The following is a 15,744-nucleotide window of genomic DNA, read 5'->3' on the forward strand; positions in this document are numbered from 1 at the left end:
TTACAGCTTTAAAAGCTATTCAAGACACAACAGAAATTAATTTATTTGATTTTGTAAATTTAGAGCCCTTGTAGCTCATTTGCGCTCCAGCTGATGGCAGCAGAAATAAAAAATCAGCTTACAAACGTCCTCTGAAGAACAGCGAGTCTGACACGTCATTTCCGATGATGCGTAAAGCCCCGCCCATGCCCCTGTCTTTTACATCGGGCGGCCCCTCGTGTCTTTCTTTTCCCACATCATGGCGGACCGGTTCAATAAGGTGCGTTCGGGTGGTGCGATTTACAATAAATATCTCGATTTTCCTCAGCGAGGGAAAGTGATATTTGAGGGCTAATGTGTAGGTAACGTCACCTGCCGCTGTTTGCGTTATTTGGGTTCCGTTTTAAGCAGTAGAACTTATTTTTGGGAGAGAAATTTGATCACGCATCATGTCTTGCTGGAAGTCACAGGCCTGTAGTGCTCGTAACACTCGTGGTGCAGTAAAAACCGGACTAGCGTTGCTGTCAATGTTCAGGTACTCTATAAATGAGCTACTTATATTTCAGGATGTTTTGGGAGTATGTAACTGACGAATGGACTCGAAGCGTTTAGTTCAACGCATATTAACTTGAAATACGTTTTACTGCAAGCGGCGCAAATGGTTTTGGATAGCTTCTTTGCAAAGATCACGTTTTGAATAGTATTATACTATTAAATGTATAGAAAAGATGTTGGCGGCGTATTAATCTGCTAGGTAACACATGGCTAACGTCAGATGTGCTTTTTGTCGATGATTAGCTCGCAACCACAATTAAGTATTCGAGTTTAACGACCATGAGAATACTTTACGTGCACTACCATCTGAGACAAAAAGCTATGTTTTGATAGAATCACTTTCAATTATCCTTCGATTCCATACTAATAAAACACCTGGTTTCACTTCTTCACAGGTTCTGATCATTGATGGCAGAGGCCATCTACTCGGTCGTCTCGCCGCAATTGTGGCCAAGCAGGTGTTGCTGGGTATGTTTATGCTTAAAGGTTTTTTTTCTTGTTTTTTTTTAGGCTACGCCGCTTATTTTAAGGTGTCCTTGTACTCTATGCATATAACTTTACCAATTATGCATAATGACAGTTACTTCGTGTAATAGTCATAGGACACAAATAACAATTTTTTTTTCTTTGAAGAGCCAGTTCACACATAAGATCTGTTTACTTGCCCTCAAATTACGCTAAACTCATTTGTCAACTTCTCTTTAGGGATCAGATTGTGACCAGACTGTCATATGCATAAAATGGGTTTCAACAGATGTCAATGGCAGTTTTTTTTTTTTAACTGATCATTTTAGTAATTATTGTGCTGTTTACAGGCCACAAAATTGTGGTGGTGAGGTGTGAAGGTATCAACATCTCTGGGAACTTCTACCGCAACAAACGTAAGTTTGTTGACCACCTATAAGTATGTTGGGTTTTAAGTACACTGACTGACCAATGTGAAACTATTGAATTGTGTGGTGCTAAATGGCATGTGTTTGTGCAGTGAAGTATTTGGCCTTCCTCCGCAAGAGGATGAACACCAACCCTTCCCGTGGACCATATCACTTCAGAGCCCCCAGCAGAATCTTCTGGAGGACAGTAAGAGGTGAGTTTTTTTTTTTTTTCGTTGAGGTTACGTTTCAAACAATGATGAACTTATTTATCCCGAATCTGAATCCAGTTTGATGATTCCAATCTACGGATCTGACTACTGAGTTTGAATGTCACAGATTATCTGTGATTAGCTGCACACTTTCAATGGATGTGTGAGGGATTGAATATGTTGACTTTCTTGAACAGGTATGCTTCCACACAAAACCAAGAGAGGTCAGGCTGCTCTGGACAGGCTGAAGGTTTTTGATGGGATCCCACCTCCTTATGACAAGGTAGATTATTCTGAGTCAATTTAGTATTGCACAGAATAGGACTGTCAATGATGCTTTTTCACTGCCTTGTTTGAGTGTCAACTGAGAATACACAAGACTATCTGAGACTTAGCTTCTCCTGGAGTTAGAAATTGGCCTTTTTCCTTTTTTTCATCTCTAAATCTTTTCCACAGAGAAAGCGCATGGTCGTCCCAGCTGCTCTCAAGATTGTGCGTCTGAAGCCCACACGCAAGGTGAGTTTTTGTTTTTTATGTCTCTTCAAAGATATTTGAAATCGCTTTTTGTCAGTGATGTTTTTCCACACGCAAGTATGAGTTTTAACGACCATGAATCCACTTCATGCACTACCAGCTGAGACGAAAAGCTGCAGAAATGAAATATTCCTTGTTTTACCTTCAAGAATATTTGAAACCCCATAGATTTTGGCACTTAATTCTGGGCCTTTAAAGTGCCCCACTCGTAACAATTTTCTGCTTTCTTTCTCTAGTTTGCCCTGCTTGGAAGATTGGCCCATGAAGTTGGCTGGAAGTACCAGGCCATCACCGCCACCCTGGAGGAGAAAAGGAAGGAAAAGGCCAAGCTGCGTTATTCCAAGAAGAAAATTCAGATCAAGCTCACCAAGCAGGCAGAAAAGAACGTTGAAAGCAAGATCGCCAAATACACTGATGTTCTTAAACAGTATGGTGTCCTTGTTTGAGCTGTTCCTGCAGCCAGTTGAAATAAATGTTTATAGAACCTATTGTCTTGAGTGGGTTCGTTTTTTCCCCCCTTTTTTTTCAAATGGCATATTTGGTTTGGTAAACTCATAATTTAATGTTTCTGTGGCACCATTCCATAGAGGATACTTGAGTTAAAACGAGTATATTTCTACAACTGGTTAATTACATTGACAACTGTTTCTTATGGCAGTCTACAAAATGGTTCATTGGAGACTTTAAAACTATGCTTTTAAAAGCTCACTCAGCAAGGTCTGCTGATTAACTTACAGGAATATTTCACTTAAATGAAAATTCTGTCATTTTCTCAACCTTGTGTTTCAAACCTGTATGAATTTGTCTTCTGCTGAATACAAAGCAATTTTGAAGAATGTTGGTAACTAGACAGTTTATGTACCCCATTGACTTCCATGGTAGGAAAATATATATCTAGAAGTCAATAGGGTAAATCAACTGTTACGAAAATCTTCAAAATATAATTTGTGTTCAGAAGAAATTCATACAGGTTTGAAACAGAATGAGGGTGAGTAAATGACTATTTTTATGTGAACTATTCTTTAGTATGTTCACTGGACATGTTGTATACATAATTCCTATTGTGAATGGGCTTGTTCTGAAAGGCATGGTTCACCCTAAAATGAATGGTCGTTTACTCACCCTCAAGTTGTTCAACTGTTCACTGCTTCGCATCTGCTGTTAAAGGTATGATCAGTCACTCATATCCAGTTTGTCAGTTTCTGTTGACTACATTGAATAGCCGTTCATTCTGCCATTTATTTCTGATTCAGGCTCCGTCTAAAGATGTGCGGCAGATCTGCGCTGAGAGTTTCCCAGCCGGAGCCTCCAAGCGTCAGTCTGTAATCGCAAAAACTGCCAATTTGTCTGTTTCCAGCAGTGACGCAATGCAGGTGGGTTCATGCCATATTTCAAATATATCCTAGCTAAAACACCATTTATTTTACTTGGATGTTAATGTGAAAGTATGTTTAATTTTTTTACTATTGAATCCAAGTCAGAAATGGCTCATTTGGTCCGTAAGAGCAAAAAGAAAGTTGCAAACAATAAAGCAACTTTGTATTTTTCTGTCAGGTATTTGTGAGGGAAAAGGATGTATGAATATCAAAGGAAAGAATAAATAAATGGATATTATATTAATGTCACAGTGCTTTATAAATCACTTATGTATTTGAAATGTTTGCTGGTCACAGATTTTACCACTGGCATGTTTACAAGTACTGTGATGTTTATTACACATGTAGCCATTGGCGTATTAAGACTCTTTGGTGCCCCTGGGCACTGACACCCAGACCTGACCCTGTATGTCTGACGTCGGGGTCTGATGTCAACCCAACAGTTCACACATGAGAATGTTTACTTGCCCTCAAAGAACCCTAAACTCATTTGTCAACTTATTTTTAAGAATCAGATTGTGACCATTGTCATATGCATAAAATGGCTTTCAACAGATTTTTAAATAGTTTAACTGATCATTTTAGTAGTAATTCTTGTGCTTTGTTTACAGGCCACAAAATTGTGGTGAGGTGTGAAGGTAACATCTCTGGGAACTTCTACCGCAACAAACGTAAGTTTGTTGACCACCTATAAGTATATTGGGTTTTAAGTACACTGACGAATGTGAAACTATTGAATTGTGTGGTGCTAAATGGCATGCGTTTGTGCAGTGAAGTATTTGGCCTTCCTCTGCAAGAGGATGAACACCAACCCTTCCCGTGGACCATATCACTTCAGAGCCCCCAGCAGGATCTTCTGGAGGACAGTAAGAGGTGACCATTTTTATTTTTTGTCCCCTCCATTGACACTTTGCAGTGCTTACGCTTCAAACAATGATGAACCCATTTATCCCGAATCTGAATCCAGTTTGATGATTCCAATCTACGGATCTGACTACTGAGTTTGAATGTCACAGATTATCTGTGATTAGCTGCACACTTTCAATGGATGTGTGAGGGATTGAATATGTTGACTTTCTTGAACAGGTATGCTTCCACACAAAACCAAGAGAGGTCAGGCTGCTCTGGACAGGCTGAAGGTTTTTGATGGCATCCCACCTCCTTATGACAAGGTAGATTATTCTGAGTCAATTTAGTATTGCACAGAATAGGACTGTCAATGATGCTTTTTCACTGCCTTGTTTGAGTGTCAACTGAGAATACACAAGACTATCTGAGACTTTGCTTCTCCTGGAGTTAGAAATTGGCCTTTTCCCTTTTTTTCATCTCTAAATTTTTTCCACAGAGAAAGCGCATGGTCGTCCCAGCTGCTCTCAAGATTGTGCGTCTGAAGCCCAGAGGCAAGGTGAGGTTTTTTTTTTTTTTTTTTTTTTTTTTTTTTTTTTTAAATGTCTCTTGAAATCGCTTTTTGTCAGTGATGTTTTTCCACAGCTAGTATGAGTTTAGCGACCATGAATCCACTTCATGCACTACCAGCTGAGACAAAAAGCTGCAGATATAAAATATTCCTTGTTTAACCTTGGCTATAAGTTCAAGAATATTTGAAACCCCATAGATTTTGGCACTTAATTCTGGGCCTTTAAAGTGCCCCGCTCATAGCAATTTTCTGCTTTCTTTCTCTAGTTTGCCCTGCTTGGAAGATTGGCCCATGAAGTTGGCTGGAAGTACCAGGCCATCACCGCCACCCTGGAGGAGAAAAGGAAGGAAAAGGCCAAGTGTTTGTAAATGGCATGTGTTTGTGCAGTGAAGTATTTGGCCTTCCTCCGCAAGAGGATGAACACCAACCCTTCCCGTGGACCATATCACTTCAGAGCCCCCAGCAGAATCTTCTGGAGGACAGTAAGAGGTGAGTGTTTTTTTTCTTTTTTTCTCCTCCATTGACTCTTTGCAGTGCTTACGCTTCAAACAATGATGAACCCATTTATCCCGAATCTGAATCCAGTTTGATGATTCCAATCTACGGATCTGACTACTGAGTTTGAATGTCACAGATTATCTGTGATTAGCTGCACACTTTCAATGGATGTGTGAGGGATTGAATATGTTGACTTTCTTGAACAGGTATGCTTCCACAAAACCAAGAGAGGTCAGGCTGCTCTGGACAGGCTGAAGGTTTTTGATGGGATCCCACCTCCTTATGACAAGGTAGATTATTCTGAGTCAATTTAGTATTGCACAGAATAGGACTGTCAATGATCCTTTTTCACTGCCTTGTTTGAGTGTCAACTGAGATTACACAAGACTATCTGAGACTTTGCTTCTCCTGGAGTTAGAAATTGGCCTTTTCCCTTTTTTTTTCATCTCTAAATCTTTTCCACAGAGAAAGCGTATCGTCGTCCCAGCTGCTCTCAAGATTGTGCGTCTGAAGCCCACACGCAAGGTGAGGTTTTTCTTGTTGTGATGTCTCTTCAAAGATATTTGAAATCGCTTTTTGTCAGTGATGTTTTTCCACAGCAAGTATGAGTTTTAACGACCATGAATCCACTTCATGCACTACCAGCTGAGACGAAAAGCTGCAGAAATGAAATATTCCTTGTTTTACCTTGGCTATAAGTTCAAGAATATTTGAAACCCCATAGATTTTGGCACTTAATTCTGGGCCTTTAAAGTGCCCCACTCGTAACAATTTTCTGCTTTCTTTCTCTAGTTTGCCCTGCTTGGAAGATTGGCCCATGAAGTTGGCTGGAAGTACCAGGCCATCACCACCACCCTGGAGGAGAAAAGGAAGGAAAAGGCCAAGCTGTGTTATTCCAAGAAGAAAATTCAGATCAAGCTCACCAAGCAGGCAGAAAAGAACGTTGAAAGCAAGATCGCCAAATACACTGATGTTTTTAAACAGTATGGTGTCCTTGTTTGAGCTGTTCCTGCAGCCAGTTGAAATAAATGTTTATAGAACCTATTGTCTTGAGTGGGTTCGTTTCTTTTTGCCTTTTTTCAAATGGCATATTTGGTTTGGTAAACTCATAATTTAATGTTTCTGTGGCACCATTCCATAGAGGATACTTGAGTTAAAACAAGTGTATTTCTACAACTGGTTAATTACATTGACAACTTGTTTCTTATGGCAGTCTACAAGGATGGTTCATTGGAGACTCTTTAAAACACTTACACTATGGTTTTAAAAGCTCACTCAGCAAGCTGTTGATTAACTTTAAAGGAATAGTTCACTTAAAATTCTGTCATTTACTCACCCTCATGTGTTTCAAACCTGTATGAATTTGTCTTCTGCATACAAGGAATATATTTTGAAGAATGTCAGTAACCAGTTGCTGTGCCCCACTGAGTTCCATAGGAAAATACAACTACAGAATTCATTAAGTGAACTATTCATTTAAGTATGTTTACTGGGCATGTTCATTATACATAATTCCTATTGTGAATATGCTTGTTCTGAAAGGGATGGGTCACCCAAAAATGAATGGCCATTTACTCACCCTCAGGCTGTTCCAAACCTGTATGGATTTCTTTTGCTGAACATAAAAGAAATATGGGTAAACAGACAGTTGATTGGCCCCATTGACTTCCAAAAAAAATAGTTTTTTACCCACTGTTGAAGTCAATGGGGCCCATCAACTGTCTGGTTACTCATATTTCTTTTGTGTTCAGCTGAAGAAAGAAATGAATACAGGTCTGGAGCGATTTGGGGGTGAATAAATGACAACTATCCTGTTGGGTGAACTACCTTTAACACTGCAACTTCTGTCAGAAGTATTAATTTCATGTTTAACTAAACTTTATTTGAATGTAGTTGTGACTAGCTGCAAAAAATATTTTTTTGTCTAGTAGGCTACCTTTCTCTTAAAAGCTTTTAAGGCAGTAAAAGGCCATTGGAGCATTTGTACTGGTTGAGAACAGAAGGAAAGATGGAGAATAAAAAAAGTTTTCGAAAAGCCTATCTATACTGATTCTATCACGAGATGTACACAAACCATTATAGTTGGCAATAACGTCTACGTTTTGCTTAGGGTCTTTTATTTTGACACTGGACTGTCGTGAATTCACGTGACGTAGACTTTCAGTCTGAAAAACATGGCTTTTCTTACAGAGGATCAGTTCACTGCTTTGCAACTGCTGTTAAAGGTACGACCAGTCACTCATTCATATGCAGTTTGTCAATTTCTGTTGACTACATTGAATAGCCGTTCATTCTGCCACTATTAATTTCTGATTCAGGCTCCGTCTAAAGATGTTGTGCGGCAGATCTGCGCTGAGAGTTTCCCAGCCGGAGCCTCCAAGCGTCAGTCTGTAATCGCAAAAACTGCCAATTCTCTGTCTGTTTCCAGCAGTGAAGCGATGCAGGTGGGTTCATGCCATATGACTTCAAATATATCCCAGCTAAAATACCATGTATTTTACTCGGATGGTAATGTGAAAATATGCGTTTCATTATGTTTACTATTGTAACCGAGACAAATGGCTTGGTCCATAAGAGCCTAAAGAAAGTTGCAAGCAATGTAATATATTTTTCTTTCATGCATTTGTGAGAAAGATTCAATAAATGAATATTAATTAATGTCGCAATGCTTTGTAAATCACTTATTTATTCGAAAATGTTGCTGGCCACATGTTACCACAGTTACTGGATCATTTATTACACATTATATAGGCTAACAAATATGGTTGCTGTATTTTTCAGATGGGCAAACTAAGCAGCTTTGATCATCATGTGACTTTACAAACATGTTCACATAATTCCAAGACGGTTTTCACTTTCATTTATAGTTGATCACTTTGAGAAATAGGCCTACTTTAGTAGCTCTTTTCAGATCCTTCCAACCCAAACGTAAATTTTGACCACAGGTGTTATTGGTTGGATTTAATAGGTTAATGTTCCTTACAAAGCATACAAAACCACATAAATGTTGTTGGTGTTAATACATCCTTTTTAAAAAATGTATTCCTCAACAGTTGCTGACAGCTTTTCACACACTCTCACATGATGTTGTGTACCAGAATCTAACCTCTCCGGAACAGATCCTGTCAATTTTCCCAGAATCATTCCACTCTAACCTAAAGAATCTGATCACCAAAATTATCTTGGAAAACAGGTGGATACATCTTCTTTTAAACCTCCTTTTAGACCGTCAAATAACTGTACTGCAGAAATGTACCCTGCAGACAAGCGCATAACATGTTTTTGGTGTAAAAAATTTCAGTGTCACATGGAGAAATGATGCTTTGTCAAATCAAAGTGAGTGTGATTTCTCATATTTTCATTGTATTGCAAGATGTTTGATGACATTGTATTTTATGCTTGTGGTCCATAATGAAACCATTTTGAAGCTGTGAAGTTATGACGTGTGTTTCATAGTTTCACTGCCAAAGCTGGTTGATATGGAGTGGCGAGTGGACATGAAAACTGCTTCGGACTCCTTGAGTCGTATGGCTGTGCCAACCTGTCTGTTGCAAATGAAAGTAAGATGCAGACATAATATATGCTGAAATTTAAAATTACTATTTTATTAACAGATATGTCTAATTAAAGATATTTATCTAATATAACAATGAAATATTGGTTTACAACAGTTATTATTCTGAAATAAGAATAAAACATTGGTTTAAAACTTAATTTTGATTGATGTAATATGTGGTGGTCCATATTTCAGACTTATAATTTTTTCAAAATACCTCTCACAACTCTGTGTGTGTTTACCGAAGCTCCAGGACACTCCGTGCATTAGCAGCGGTCCAAGTGAGTCCACAATTACAATGGAGCTGAGTAGAGAGACACTGGACACCATGATAGACGGTTTGGGTCGCATCAGGGACCAGCTGACTGCAGTGGCAAGGAAGTAGAGCAGAATGACAGATGTTGCCACCACACCTTTCTGTGGACATTCAGAAAAATGATTTATTTTATTTTTTATGCAAAAAAACAACAAAACAATGGACATTAAAATATAAAGAATTATAAACTGGGTTATCTGATTCTGTTAGTTGGTTCTTGTTTTAAAATAAGTTTTTTTTTCATGTTTATAATCTTTGTTATATAAAAGTTGTCCCTTGATGTTTTTTTTTCCATTCTAAAAGTACTTTTTATAGTCATGTGAAATTTTCACAGCATAATAAATTGACGTAATGCAACTGCTTGGGTATTACATCACTTTAATGACATACAGTTACTGTTTTTATAACATGTGAGTTAAAAGAGTTGGTTCTATGGCCACGAGAGGCGCTGTAAGCTTTCAAATCTTTCCTGACAGTAGGAAATATTTCAAGGTAAAAGTTTCAGCTGAAATGTGTGGGGAGGAATAACACTAAACTCTTTACAATATTTCTTGTGAAATCATGGAAAGGCTAGGATCTATTAACTAAGTAAAAAAGAAAAAAGGACAAGTGGGAAAAACGGAAACGCAATAACAAGGCAAATAAAACTCATGAAGACTTATATTTTTTTCAAAATAACTTTTCAAAAGTACCTAAAAAAAATCACTTTGCAGTTCATGGTTTCCATGAAATAAAAGTTTTTTTTTTTTTGACAAATAAATAATGTAATAAATTCGAGCGAAAAATACAAGAAAACAGACTTGGTACTAGGCAGGTTAAATATATATATTCATAAAATGAACATTGAAAATCAGAGATTTATATCTATCATATATTTAGAAAATATGTTAATGGAATGAGGTTTAATTTTGACAGACGGGTGAACCCGGAAGAGTAAAGCAGTGTTTACAGTTGCATGCTGCTTGTATTTGTAATGGTGCTCGCTTTTTTGAGGTGATGATGAGGCACTTGTACTGCACTGCAGGCGCGGGGATGGAGGAGCTGCTGGCCGAGGAGGTACAACACAAACTCTGCGCTTCTCAAGTGAGTTGATCACCCTTTATTTCTGCGCTTCTCAAGTGAGTTGATCACCCTTTATTTCATTGAGATTCAATGAAATTTCATAAAGTTCTATGAAACTGACATTCTCCAAACTTTTTCAATCACCAGACAGCCACTACTGGGCATTTAAAATGATGTAAGCGAGGCATTACTAATGAACATAAAAGTAAATTAAAGAAGTCCGAACAAAGATCAGTCCATAATTAACTAGATATATTTGTTCTGCATATTAAAGCCATGTTCCACATTTCAATAATGATGATAAAGTTTTTTGTTTTTTGTGTGTGTGTGTGCTATGTGTCAGGTCGAGCAGATTCCAGGTAGAGTGTTCTTTTGCTGCAATGCTGATCTGTACACGGTGACACAACTCAAGTCTGCAGAGAGGCTGTTTTTACTTCTGCGCAAAGCTGAACCTATTTCACTTCCCAAAAACCCAGGTGAGTATGAATGAGAAGTCTGCCCTGGCAAACAAACTCTTCCCATTCTGTCATGGGAAAATTTGAGTGAACTTTCTGTGTACCTAAGTCTTATTTGCATGAATGAAATCACATTTGGTTTTAGCCTGCAGGCTGTTAGAAGCCTTTAGTTGTGTTATTATCCTACACGTACATTATACTTACAGGCAACCCATTTTACTGATCTTCACTGGTTTTATTTTAATAGCAAAGGCAGCTGCTGTTATAAAGGAGAGAGTGGTAGGAGATCCAGACATTTGGAAGCAGACGCTCTTAACCTGGACAGCCCTACAGGAAGAGCTTCATTCCAGCCAGCAGCGTGGAAACAAGAGAAGGAGAGAGGAGGATGAGGAGGAGAGATTGATTGTAGCAGATGAATCCACACACACTCTCACCTCAAGCACACACTTATTTAAAAAAACAAGTGAAATGGATAAGGAGTCACATCAGCACACATCATCCTTCAGAGTGAGCTGCCGCTGCAGTGGAGTCATTGCCCGCTCTTATACCGCTCAGGTGTGTGTGTGTGTGTATGCAATTTTTATACTTTTCAAAATACAGTGGCATTTGTTCTGTATGTGTAGTGCGGTTCAATTAAAAAAATCTAAATCTAATTTAATTCTGTTAATAAATAGACACTTTAAGGATTAAAAAACGTATTAAATATAATAAATATCATGTGTTATGCAGATAATATTAATTGTAATTAAAAAATGCATTTTGTTTTTTAAAAATGTGAAATATATTTAAGGTGGTCTCAGATTTGGACCCGATTCTATATAGACAAAAATATTTTTAGATTTATAAACCTGGCTTAAGGGCCGTTCACACCAAGGACCGCAACTATAACGATAATGGCGTAGAACAGTGATATCATTGGAATCACTTTCACAATGATTTTCTCCAATCAGAATCCATTCTGCTTTAAAGTGGATGAAATAAACTATATTAGTGTCCACATCAACTCACAATATTTCAGTTATCTTTATAATTATCATTCTTAGTGTGAACAGGCTTTTATTGTGGTTGTGTGTGTGTCTTCAGAGACTGAGTCGTATCATTGGGAGGGCCATCAAAGAAGATCTTGGGTGGAAGGTGGACCTGAGAGAGCCTGTTCTTGAGGTATGCACACTCACTTGATAAAAGAAAATAAGTTCATACACACACTGAACCACAGGCATTCAAATGTTCATGCAAAAATATATATACTACAAAATAAATACTACATAAACTAATATGTTTACAGTTACAATGACTATTTAAATGTTACTGTTTGGGTTGTCTCTTTGTGTAACTAGGTGAATGTGTATTTAAGCGATGACCATTGCGTTGTAGGTATCCCTCTTTTGAAGTAAGTATCTTTAAATATAACATTTGAAAGTCTACCAACTTAAGTCTACCATCTAATTCAGTGTGTGTGGTTTCTTCAGGCATCCTTTGGCCAGTCGTTCTTATATGAAACACAACGGGTTGCGTTCTACAATAGCCTGGGCCATGACCTCTCTTTGCCCTAAACAGGTGAGGTCCAGAATGAACTTTAAAGAGGCAAATGCACACACACAAGGTAGAATCATTATTAACAGCATTAAAGCAGTATATCCAGTTTCTTGGGGTGAGTGGTGGGAAAAGTATTCATACCTGGCTGGCAAGTCCTTATCTTTTCAAGCAAAAAGAAAGAAATGGGTAGTTGACATGACATATCAAGCATGTTAAAGATATACATTACTCTTCAAAACTTTGGGGTTGGTAATATTTTTAAATGTTGTTTTAAGAAGTCTCTTATGCTCACCAGTTTGATCAAAAATACAGTAAAAACAGTAATATTGTGACATAAATTACAATTAAAAAGATGTGTTTTCTAGTTTAATATATTTTAAAATGTAATTTATTCCTGTGATGCAAAGCTGAATTTTCAGCAGTTACATGATCCTTAAGAAATTATTCTAATATGCTGATTTGATGCTCAAGAAACATTTATTATTATTATTAATGCTGAAAACACTTGTGCTGCTTAATATCTTTGTGGCATCTGTGGTGCGTTTCAGAAGAAAGTGAAAAACAACTGTGTTTATTTGAAATTGATATCTTTTGTAACATTATAATAAGGTAGCACTTCCCTATAAGGTTCTGTTAGTTAAGGGTTGTTAATGCATTCACTATTATTAACTAACAATGAGCTATACATTTGTTTGTCAGAACTTATTAATCTTTGGTAACATTAATTTATAAAAATACAACTGTTCATTGTTAGTTCATGTTAGTTCAGGTTCATTAACTAATGTTAACAGATACACATGTTGAGTAATGTTATTTCATATTAAAGATCAAAGTCAAAATCAAAATGAATACATTAATATTAAAGGGATAGTTCACTCAAAAATGACAATTCTGTCATCATTTAAGAAGTTATTTTTAAGAATGTCGGCAACCAAACAGTTGATGGGCCAAACTGACTTCCAAAGTATTTTTTTTCCATACAATGGAAGTCAATGGGGTCCATCAACTTTTTGGTTGCAGACATTCTTCAAAATCTTCTTTTTGTGTTCAGCAGAAGAAAGAAATTCATACAGGTTTGGAACAACTTGACGGTAAGTAAATGATGAGGGAATTTTAATTTTTGGGTGAACTATCCCTTTAACTAACAAAATAAGAGCTTTTTAATAGTTTTTGTGTTGTTTTCTGTCTTTCTCTCCACAGCTGAATGATTGTGTGATTTTAGACCCAATGTGTGGAGTTGGAGCTGTGTTGTTGGAAGCAGCTCAGGAGTATTCTGTACGTAAACACACCACTCTGAACACCACATGCAGCTCTTCACACACAGAATTGACGTCTGACTGTACACATTGTGTGTGTGTGTGTGTGTGTTCAGAATGCTGTATTTCTAGGCATGGATACAGAGACGTCGCAGTTGCAGAAAGCTGCAGAGAACTTAAAAGCATCTGGAATGGAAGGAAGAGTGCAGCTACTTCGTTCCTCTGCAATAGGTTTGGACAAACTCTTTCCTCTTTCATCATCACTGACCTCTTTTAGCCAACATCTAGTATAAAAATCATCTCGGGTTATGTATACAAGTGGACAGCGATAAATACAGATGTTAACGGAAAAACATTTTGTGATCGAGTCAGGAATCTGTGTGACCGCATTGTTAAAATCAGCATGAAATGGAAGTTGCGATCGTCTTTTCTTTGCTATTGTGACATATATCCGAGTGAAACGGATTTCTCGAACAAGAAAAAATGTAGGACTTGGTTTTGTTCTATGGGAATTGATTGGATGGTTGTGGTATCTCATGTGAGTGACAGGTTGTCCCGCTCTCACGCCTGTAAACACTTCATCAGAGAAGAGAAGAGACGTCGCTGCAAGAGGGAGGCAAAGTTATTTTGATTAAAGATAATGACTAAAAATAATGATGTGCACTGATAAATCATTTATAATAAATACTGCAATACAATATTCCATAAAAAATAAGAATAGTTGATTTTGACTTCATGGTGACATTAATGTACATCCTGACGGGCCTGACAACTGCGAAGCACTGCCAACCTGCACTAAAACAAGGGCTTAAATCTTTTTCTTGGGAAGAAAATTAAAGAGCCGTATGTCCTATTTTTTTTTCTCTGTTCCTCAGAGATCCCTCTTGCAGATGGGGCCGTTGATGTTGTTCTCTGTGATGTTCCATTTGGCAGGAAGTTCAGCTGCAGCTCTGACATGCCAACTGCCCTGCCACACTTACTGAGAGAGATGGAGAGGTGCATTCTTTGAGCATATGTGTATTGGTTCTCTTTCAATTTCTATGCTTTTAGGCTGTAGTTGTATAGTCAATATGTTTTTCTTTCTGCAGGGTAATTCGTGTTGGTGGACATCTTGTTCTGTTACTGAGTTTGCAGCTTTCTGCACAGCTTAAGAAGATCATTTGCACACACAAACACAACCAACTGTTAAACTCCTCAGACACAAACAATGTTCACACTGACCCCTCAAACACACGCAATGAAAGCACTGACAAACCAGAAACCTTAACTTTTCACAAATCAAGCTCTGAAGCGTCGAATACACCGTTATTGATCAGCTCATTGCAAGCGCAGAGGACACACAAGGTTAGTCTGGGCAGCACAGACGCATTTATACATACCTACACCAAAATACAACACTCACACTGAAATAAGTTCACCCTGAAATGCTTGTGGACAATCCGAATTGACAACAAATTACCAAAATGCTAATAAAATCTATTTAAAAGATTTTTATGCTGTATTTTATTAAAAATAACTTTACAACTAATTTAAGTGATTATAATATGATTGTGGTGTGTATGGAGGTGAGAGACTGGTTTGCACAGTATTCAAATGAAGACTTTTTTAAGGGAAATATTATTATTATTTACAAAAATGTTATCCCCTTCCTCAGTACTAATAGTGCCTTCTAAACAACTTTATTGCTGTTTTTATGTTGTATAATGGTTGTGGTGCATTGTTGGCTCTTTCACAATGTTTTAGTCAGTTCGGTTTTTTTTCTTCCCATTATTGCAACTTTATATTTTGCAAACTTTATATTTCAGCTTAATTTCTCATATTTACTATATAATTTATAATGTTGTGATATTATCGCTAGTTATAAGACAATTATAAATTTATAGTTATTTTAGTACTATTTATATATTATTAGAGGATTTATTTTTATTATGAATGTTTATTTTTAAGTAATTTTGATGTGCTTTTGCCATATTAGTTTTTTTAACATGTGCTTTTAACGTTTTTAGCGTTACTTAGTTTATTTCAGTTAAATTTAGTTGCCAAGGCAACATTTCTCATTTTCGTTTTTTTTTTATTATTTTTTTACATTTAAGTTTTTCATCTCTTGATAATTAATTTCA

At 37.2% G+C, this 15,744-nt stretch overlaps 5 protein-coding genes and 7 non-coding genes across 12 annotated transcripts; all 12 read left to right on the top strand.

The window, feature by feature from the left end:
• Positions 1 to 167: 167 nt before the first annotated feature.
• On the top strand, positions 168 to 2,640 carry LOC130097471 (60S ribosomal protein L13a). The gene is made up of 7 exons (XM_056264331.1): positions 168 to 259; positions 930 to 1,002; positions 1,350 to 1,415; positions 1,520 to 1,621; positions 1,816 to 1,901; positions 2,075 to 2,134; positions 2,389 to 2,640. The coding sequence occupies exons 1-7, from the start codon at positions 239 to 241 to the stop codon at positions 2,596 to 2,598; spliced, it is 618 nt and encodes a 205-aa protein (XP_056120306.1). The 5' UTR covers positions 168 to 238; the 3' UTR covers positions 2,599 to 2,640.
• On the top strand, positions 763 to 850 carry LOC130097517 (small nucleolar RNA Z195/SNORD33/SNORD32 family). Its single transcript, XR_008808313.1, has one exon. It is a non-coding gene; the product is annotated as a small nucleolar RNA Z195/SNORD33/SNORD32 family (small nucleolar RNA).
• LOC130097514 (small nucleolar RNA SNORD50) lies at positions 1,658 to 1,733 on the top strand. The gene has a single exon (XR_008808310.1). It is a non-coding gene; the product is annotated as a small nucleolar RNA SNORD50 (small nucleolar RNA).
• LOC130097513 (small nucleolar RNA Z195/SNORD33/SNORD32 family) lies at positions 2,182 to 2,262 on the top strand. The gene has a single exon (XR_008808309.1). It is a non-coding gene; the product is annotated as a small nucleolar RNA Z195/SNORD33/SNORD32 family (small nucleolar RNA).
• Positions 2,641 to 4,086: 1,446 nt separating the features above from the next.
• On the top strand, positions 4,087 to 5,313 carry LOC130097415 (60S ribosomal protein L13a-like). The gene is made up of 5 exons (XM_056264246.1): positions 4,087 to 4,199; positions 4,300 to 4,401; positions 4,615 to 4,700; positions 4,874 to 4,933; positions 5,212 to 5,313. Exons 2-5 carry the CDS (start codon positions 4,329 to 4,331, stop codon positions 5,311 to 5,313), a joined length of 321 nt encoding a protein of 106 aa, XP_056120221.1. The 5' UTR covers positions 4,087 to 4,199; positions 4,300 to 4,328.
• On the top strand, positions 4,457 to 4,532 carry LOC130097515 (small nucleolar RNA SNORD50). The gene has a single exon (XR_008808311.1). It is a non-coding gene; the product is annotated as a small nucleolar RNA SNORD50 (small nucleolar RNA).
• Positions 4,996 to 5,074, top strand: LOC130097519 (small nucleolar RNA Z195/SNORD33/SNORD32 family). Its single transcript, XR_008808314.1, has one exon. It is a non-coding gene; the product is annotated as a small nucleolar RNA Z195/SNORD33/SNORD32 family (small nucleolar RNA).
• Position 5,314: 1 nt separating the features above from the next.
• LOC130097473 (60S ribosomal protein L13a-like) lies at positions 5,315 to 6,487 on the top strand. Its single transcript, XM_056264333.1, is given in 5 exon segments — positions 5,315 to 5,434; positions 5,650 to 5,656; positions 5,658 to 5,733; positions 5,909 to 5,968; positions 6,236 to 6,487. Coding segments are annotated over 5 exon segments (426 nt in total). The 5' UTR covers positions 5,315 to 5,361; the 3' UTR covers positions 6,446 to 6,487.
• LOC130097516 (small nucleolar RNA SNORD50) lies at positions 5,492 to 5,567 on the top strand. Its single transcript, XR_008808312.1, has one exon. It is a non-coding gene; the product is annotated as a small nucleolar RNA SNORD50 (small nucleolar RNA).
• LOC130097520 (small nucleolar RNA Z195/SNORD33/SNORD32 family) lies at positions 6,019 to 6,098 on the top strand. The gene has a single exon (XR_008808315.1). It is a non-coding gene; the product is annotated as a small nucleolar RNA Z195/SNORD33/SNORD32 family (small nucleolar RNA).
• Positions 6,488 to 7,518: 1,031 nt separating the features above from the next.
• On the top strand, positions 7,519 to 9,445 carry commd9 (COMM domain containing 9). The gene is made up of 6 exons (XM_056264332.1): positions 7,519 to 7,668; positions 7,762 to 7,887; positions 8,497 to 8,636; positions 8,745 to 8,779; positions 8,900 to 9,003; positions 9,247 to 9,445. The coding sequence occupies exons 1-6, from the start codon at positions 7,618 to 7,620 to the stop codon at positions 9,382 to 9,384; spliced, it is 594 nt and encodes a 197-aa protein (XP_056120307.1). The 5' UTR covers positions 7,519 to 7,617; the 3' UTR covers positions 9,385 to 9,445.
• Positions 9,446 to 10,195: 750 nt separating this feature from the next.
• Positions 10,196 to 15,113, top strand: thumpd2 (THUMP domain containing 2). Its single transcript, XM_056264335.1, has 10 exons — positions 10,196 to 10,398; positions 10,721 to 10,853; positions 11,080 to 11,387; positions 11,916 to 11,993; positions 12,170 to 12,222; positions 12,302 to 12,389; positions 13,569 to 13,643; positions 13,741 to 13,855; positions 14,500 to 14,620; positions 14,713 to 15,113. The coding sequence occupies exons 1-10, from the start codon at positions 10,312 to 10,314 to the stop codon at positions 15,029 to 15,031; spliced, it is 1,377 nt and encodes a 458-aa protein (XP_056120310.1). The 5' UTR covers positions 10,196 to 10,311; the 3' UTR covers positions 15,032 to 15,113.
• Positions 15,114 to 15,744: the final 631 nt, after the last annotated feature.

The sequence above is a fragment of the Rhinichthys klamathensis genome, unplaced genomic scaffold (genome assembly GCF_029890125.1).
Source record: "Rhinichthys klamathensis goyatoka isolate OS25496 unplaced genomic scaffold, OSU_Roscu_1.1 h1tg000220l_1, whole genome shotgun sequence".
NCBI classification, from domain to species: domain Eukaryota; kingdom Metazoa; phylum Chordata; class Actinopteri; order Cypriniformes; family Leuciscidae; genus Rhinichthys; species Rhinichthys klamathensis.

Excerpts from the sequence above, each read along its gene's own strand:
- LOC130097471 (XM_056264331.1), top strand. The coding sequence starts at position 239 with ATGGCGGACCGGTTCAATAAG. Across the intron at positions 1,416-1,519 it reads GAACTTCTACCGCAACAAAC|TGAAGTATTTGGCCTTCCTC; the intron begins GTAAGTTTGTTG and ends GTGTTTGTGCAG. Across the intron at positions 2,135-2,388 it reads GTCTGAAGCCCACACGCAAG|TTTGCCCTGCTTGGAAGATT; the intron begins GTGAGTTTTTGT and ends TTCTTTCTCTAG.
- commd9 (XM_056264332.1), top strand. The coding sequence starts at position 7,618 with ATGGCTTTTCTTACAGAGGATCAGTTCACTGCTTTGCAACTGCTGTTA. Across the intron at positions 7,669-7,761 it reads CTTTGCAACTGCTGTTAAAG|GCTCCGTCTAAAGATGTTGT; the intron begins GTACGACCAGTC and ends TTTCTGATTCAG. Across the intron at positions 8,637-8,744 it reads AAAATTATCTTGGAAAACAG|TGTCACATGGAGAAATGATG; the intron begins GTGGATACATCT and ends AAAAAATTTCAG.
- LOC130097415 (XM_056264246.1), top strand. The coding sequence starts at position 4,329 with ATGAACACCAACCCTTCCCGTGGACCATATCACTTCAGAGCCCCCAGC. Across the intron at positions 4,701-4,873 it reads TCCCACCTCCTTATGACAAG|AGAAAGCGCATGGTCGTCCC; the intron begins GTAGATTATTCT and ends TTTTTTCCACAG. Across the intron at positions 4,934-5,211 it reads GTCTGAAGCCCAGAGGCAAG|TTTGCCCTGCTTGGAAGATT; the intron begins GTGAGGTTTTTT and ends TTCTTTCTCTAG.
- thumpd2 (XM_056264335.1), top strand. The coding sequence starts at position 10,312 with ATGATGAGGCACTTGTACTGCACTGCAGGCGCGGGGATGGAGGAGCTG. Across the intron at positions 12,223-12,301 it reads GTAGGTATCCCTCTTTTGAA|GCATCCTTTGGCCAGTCGTT; the intron begins GTAAGTATCTTT and ends TGGTTTCTTCAG. Across the intron at positions 13,856-14,499 it reads ACTTCGTTCCTCTGCAATAG|AGATCCCTCTTGCAGATGGG; the intron begins GTTTGGACAAAC and ends TCTGTTCCTCAG.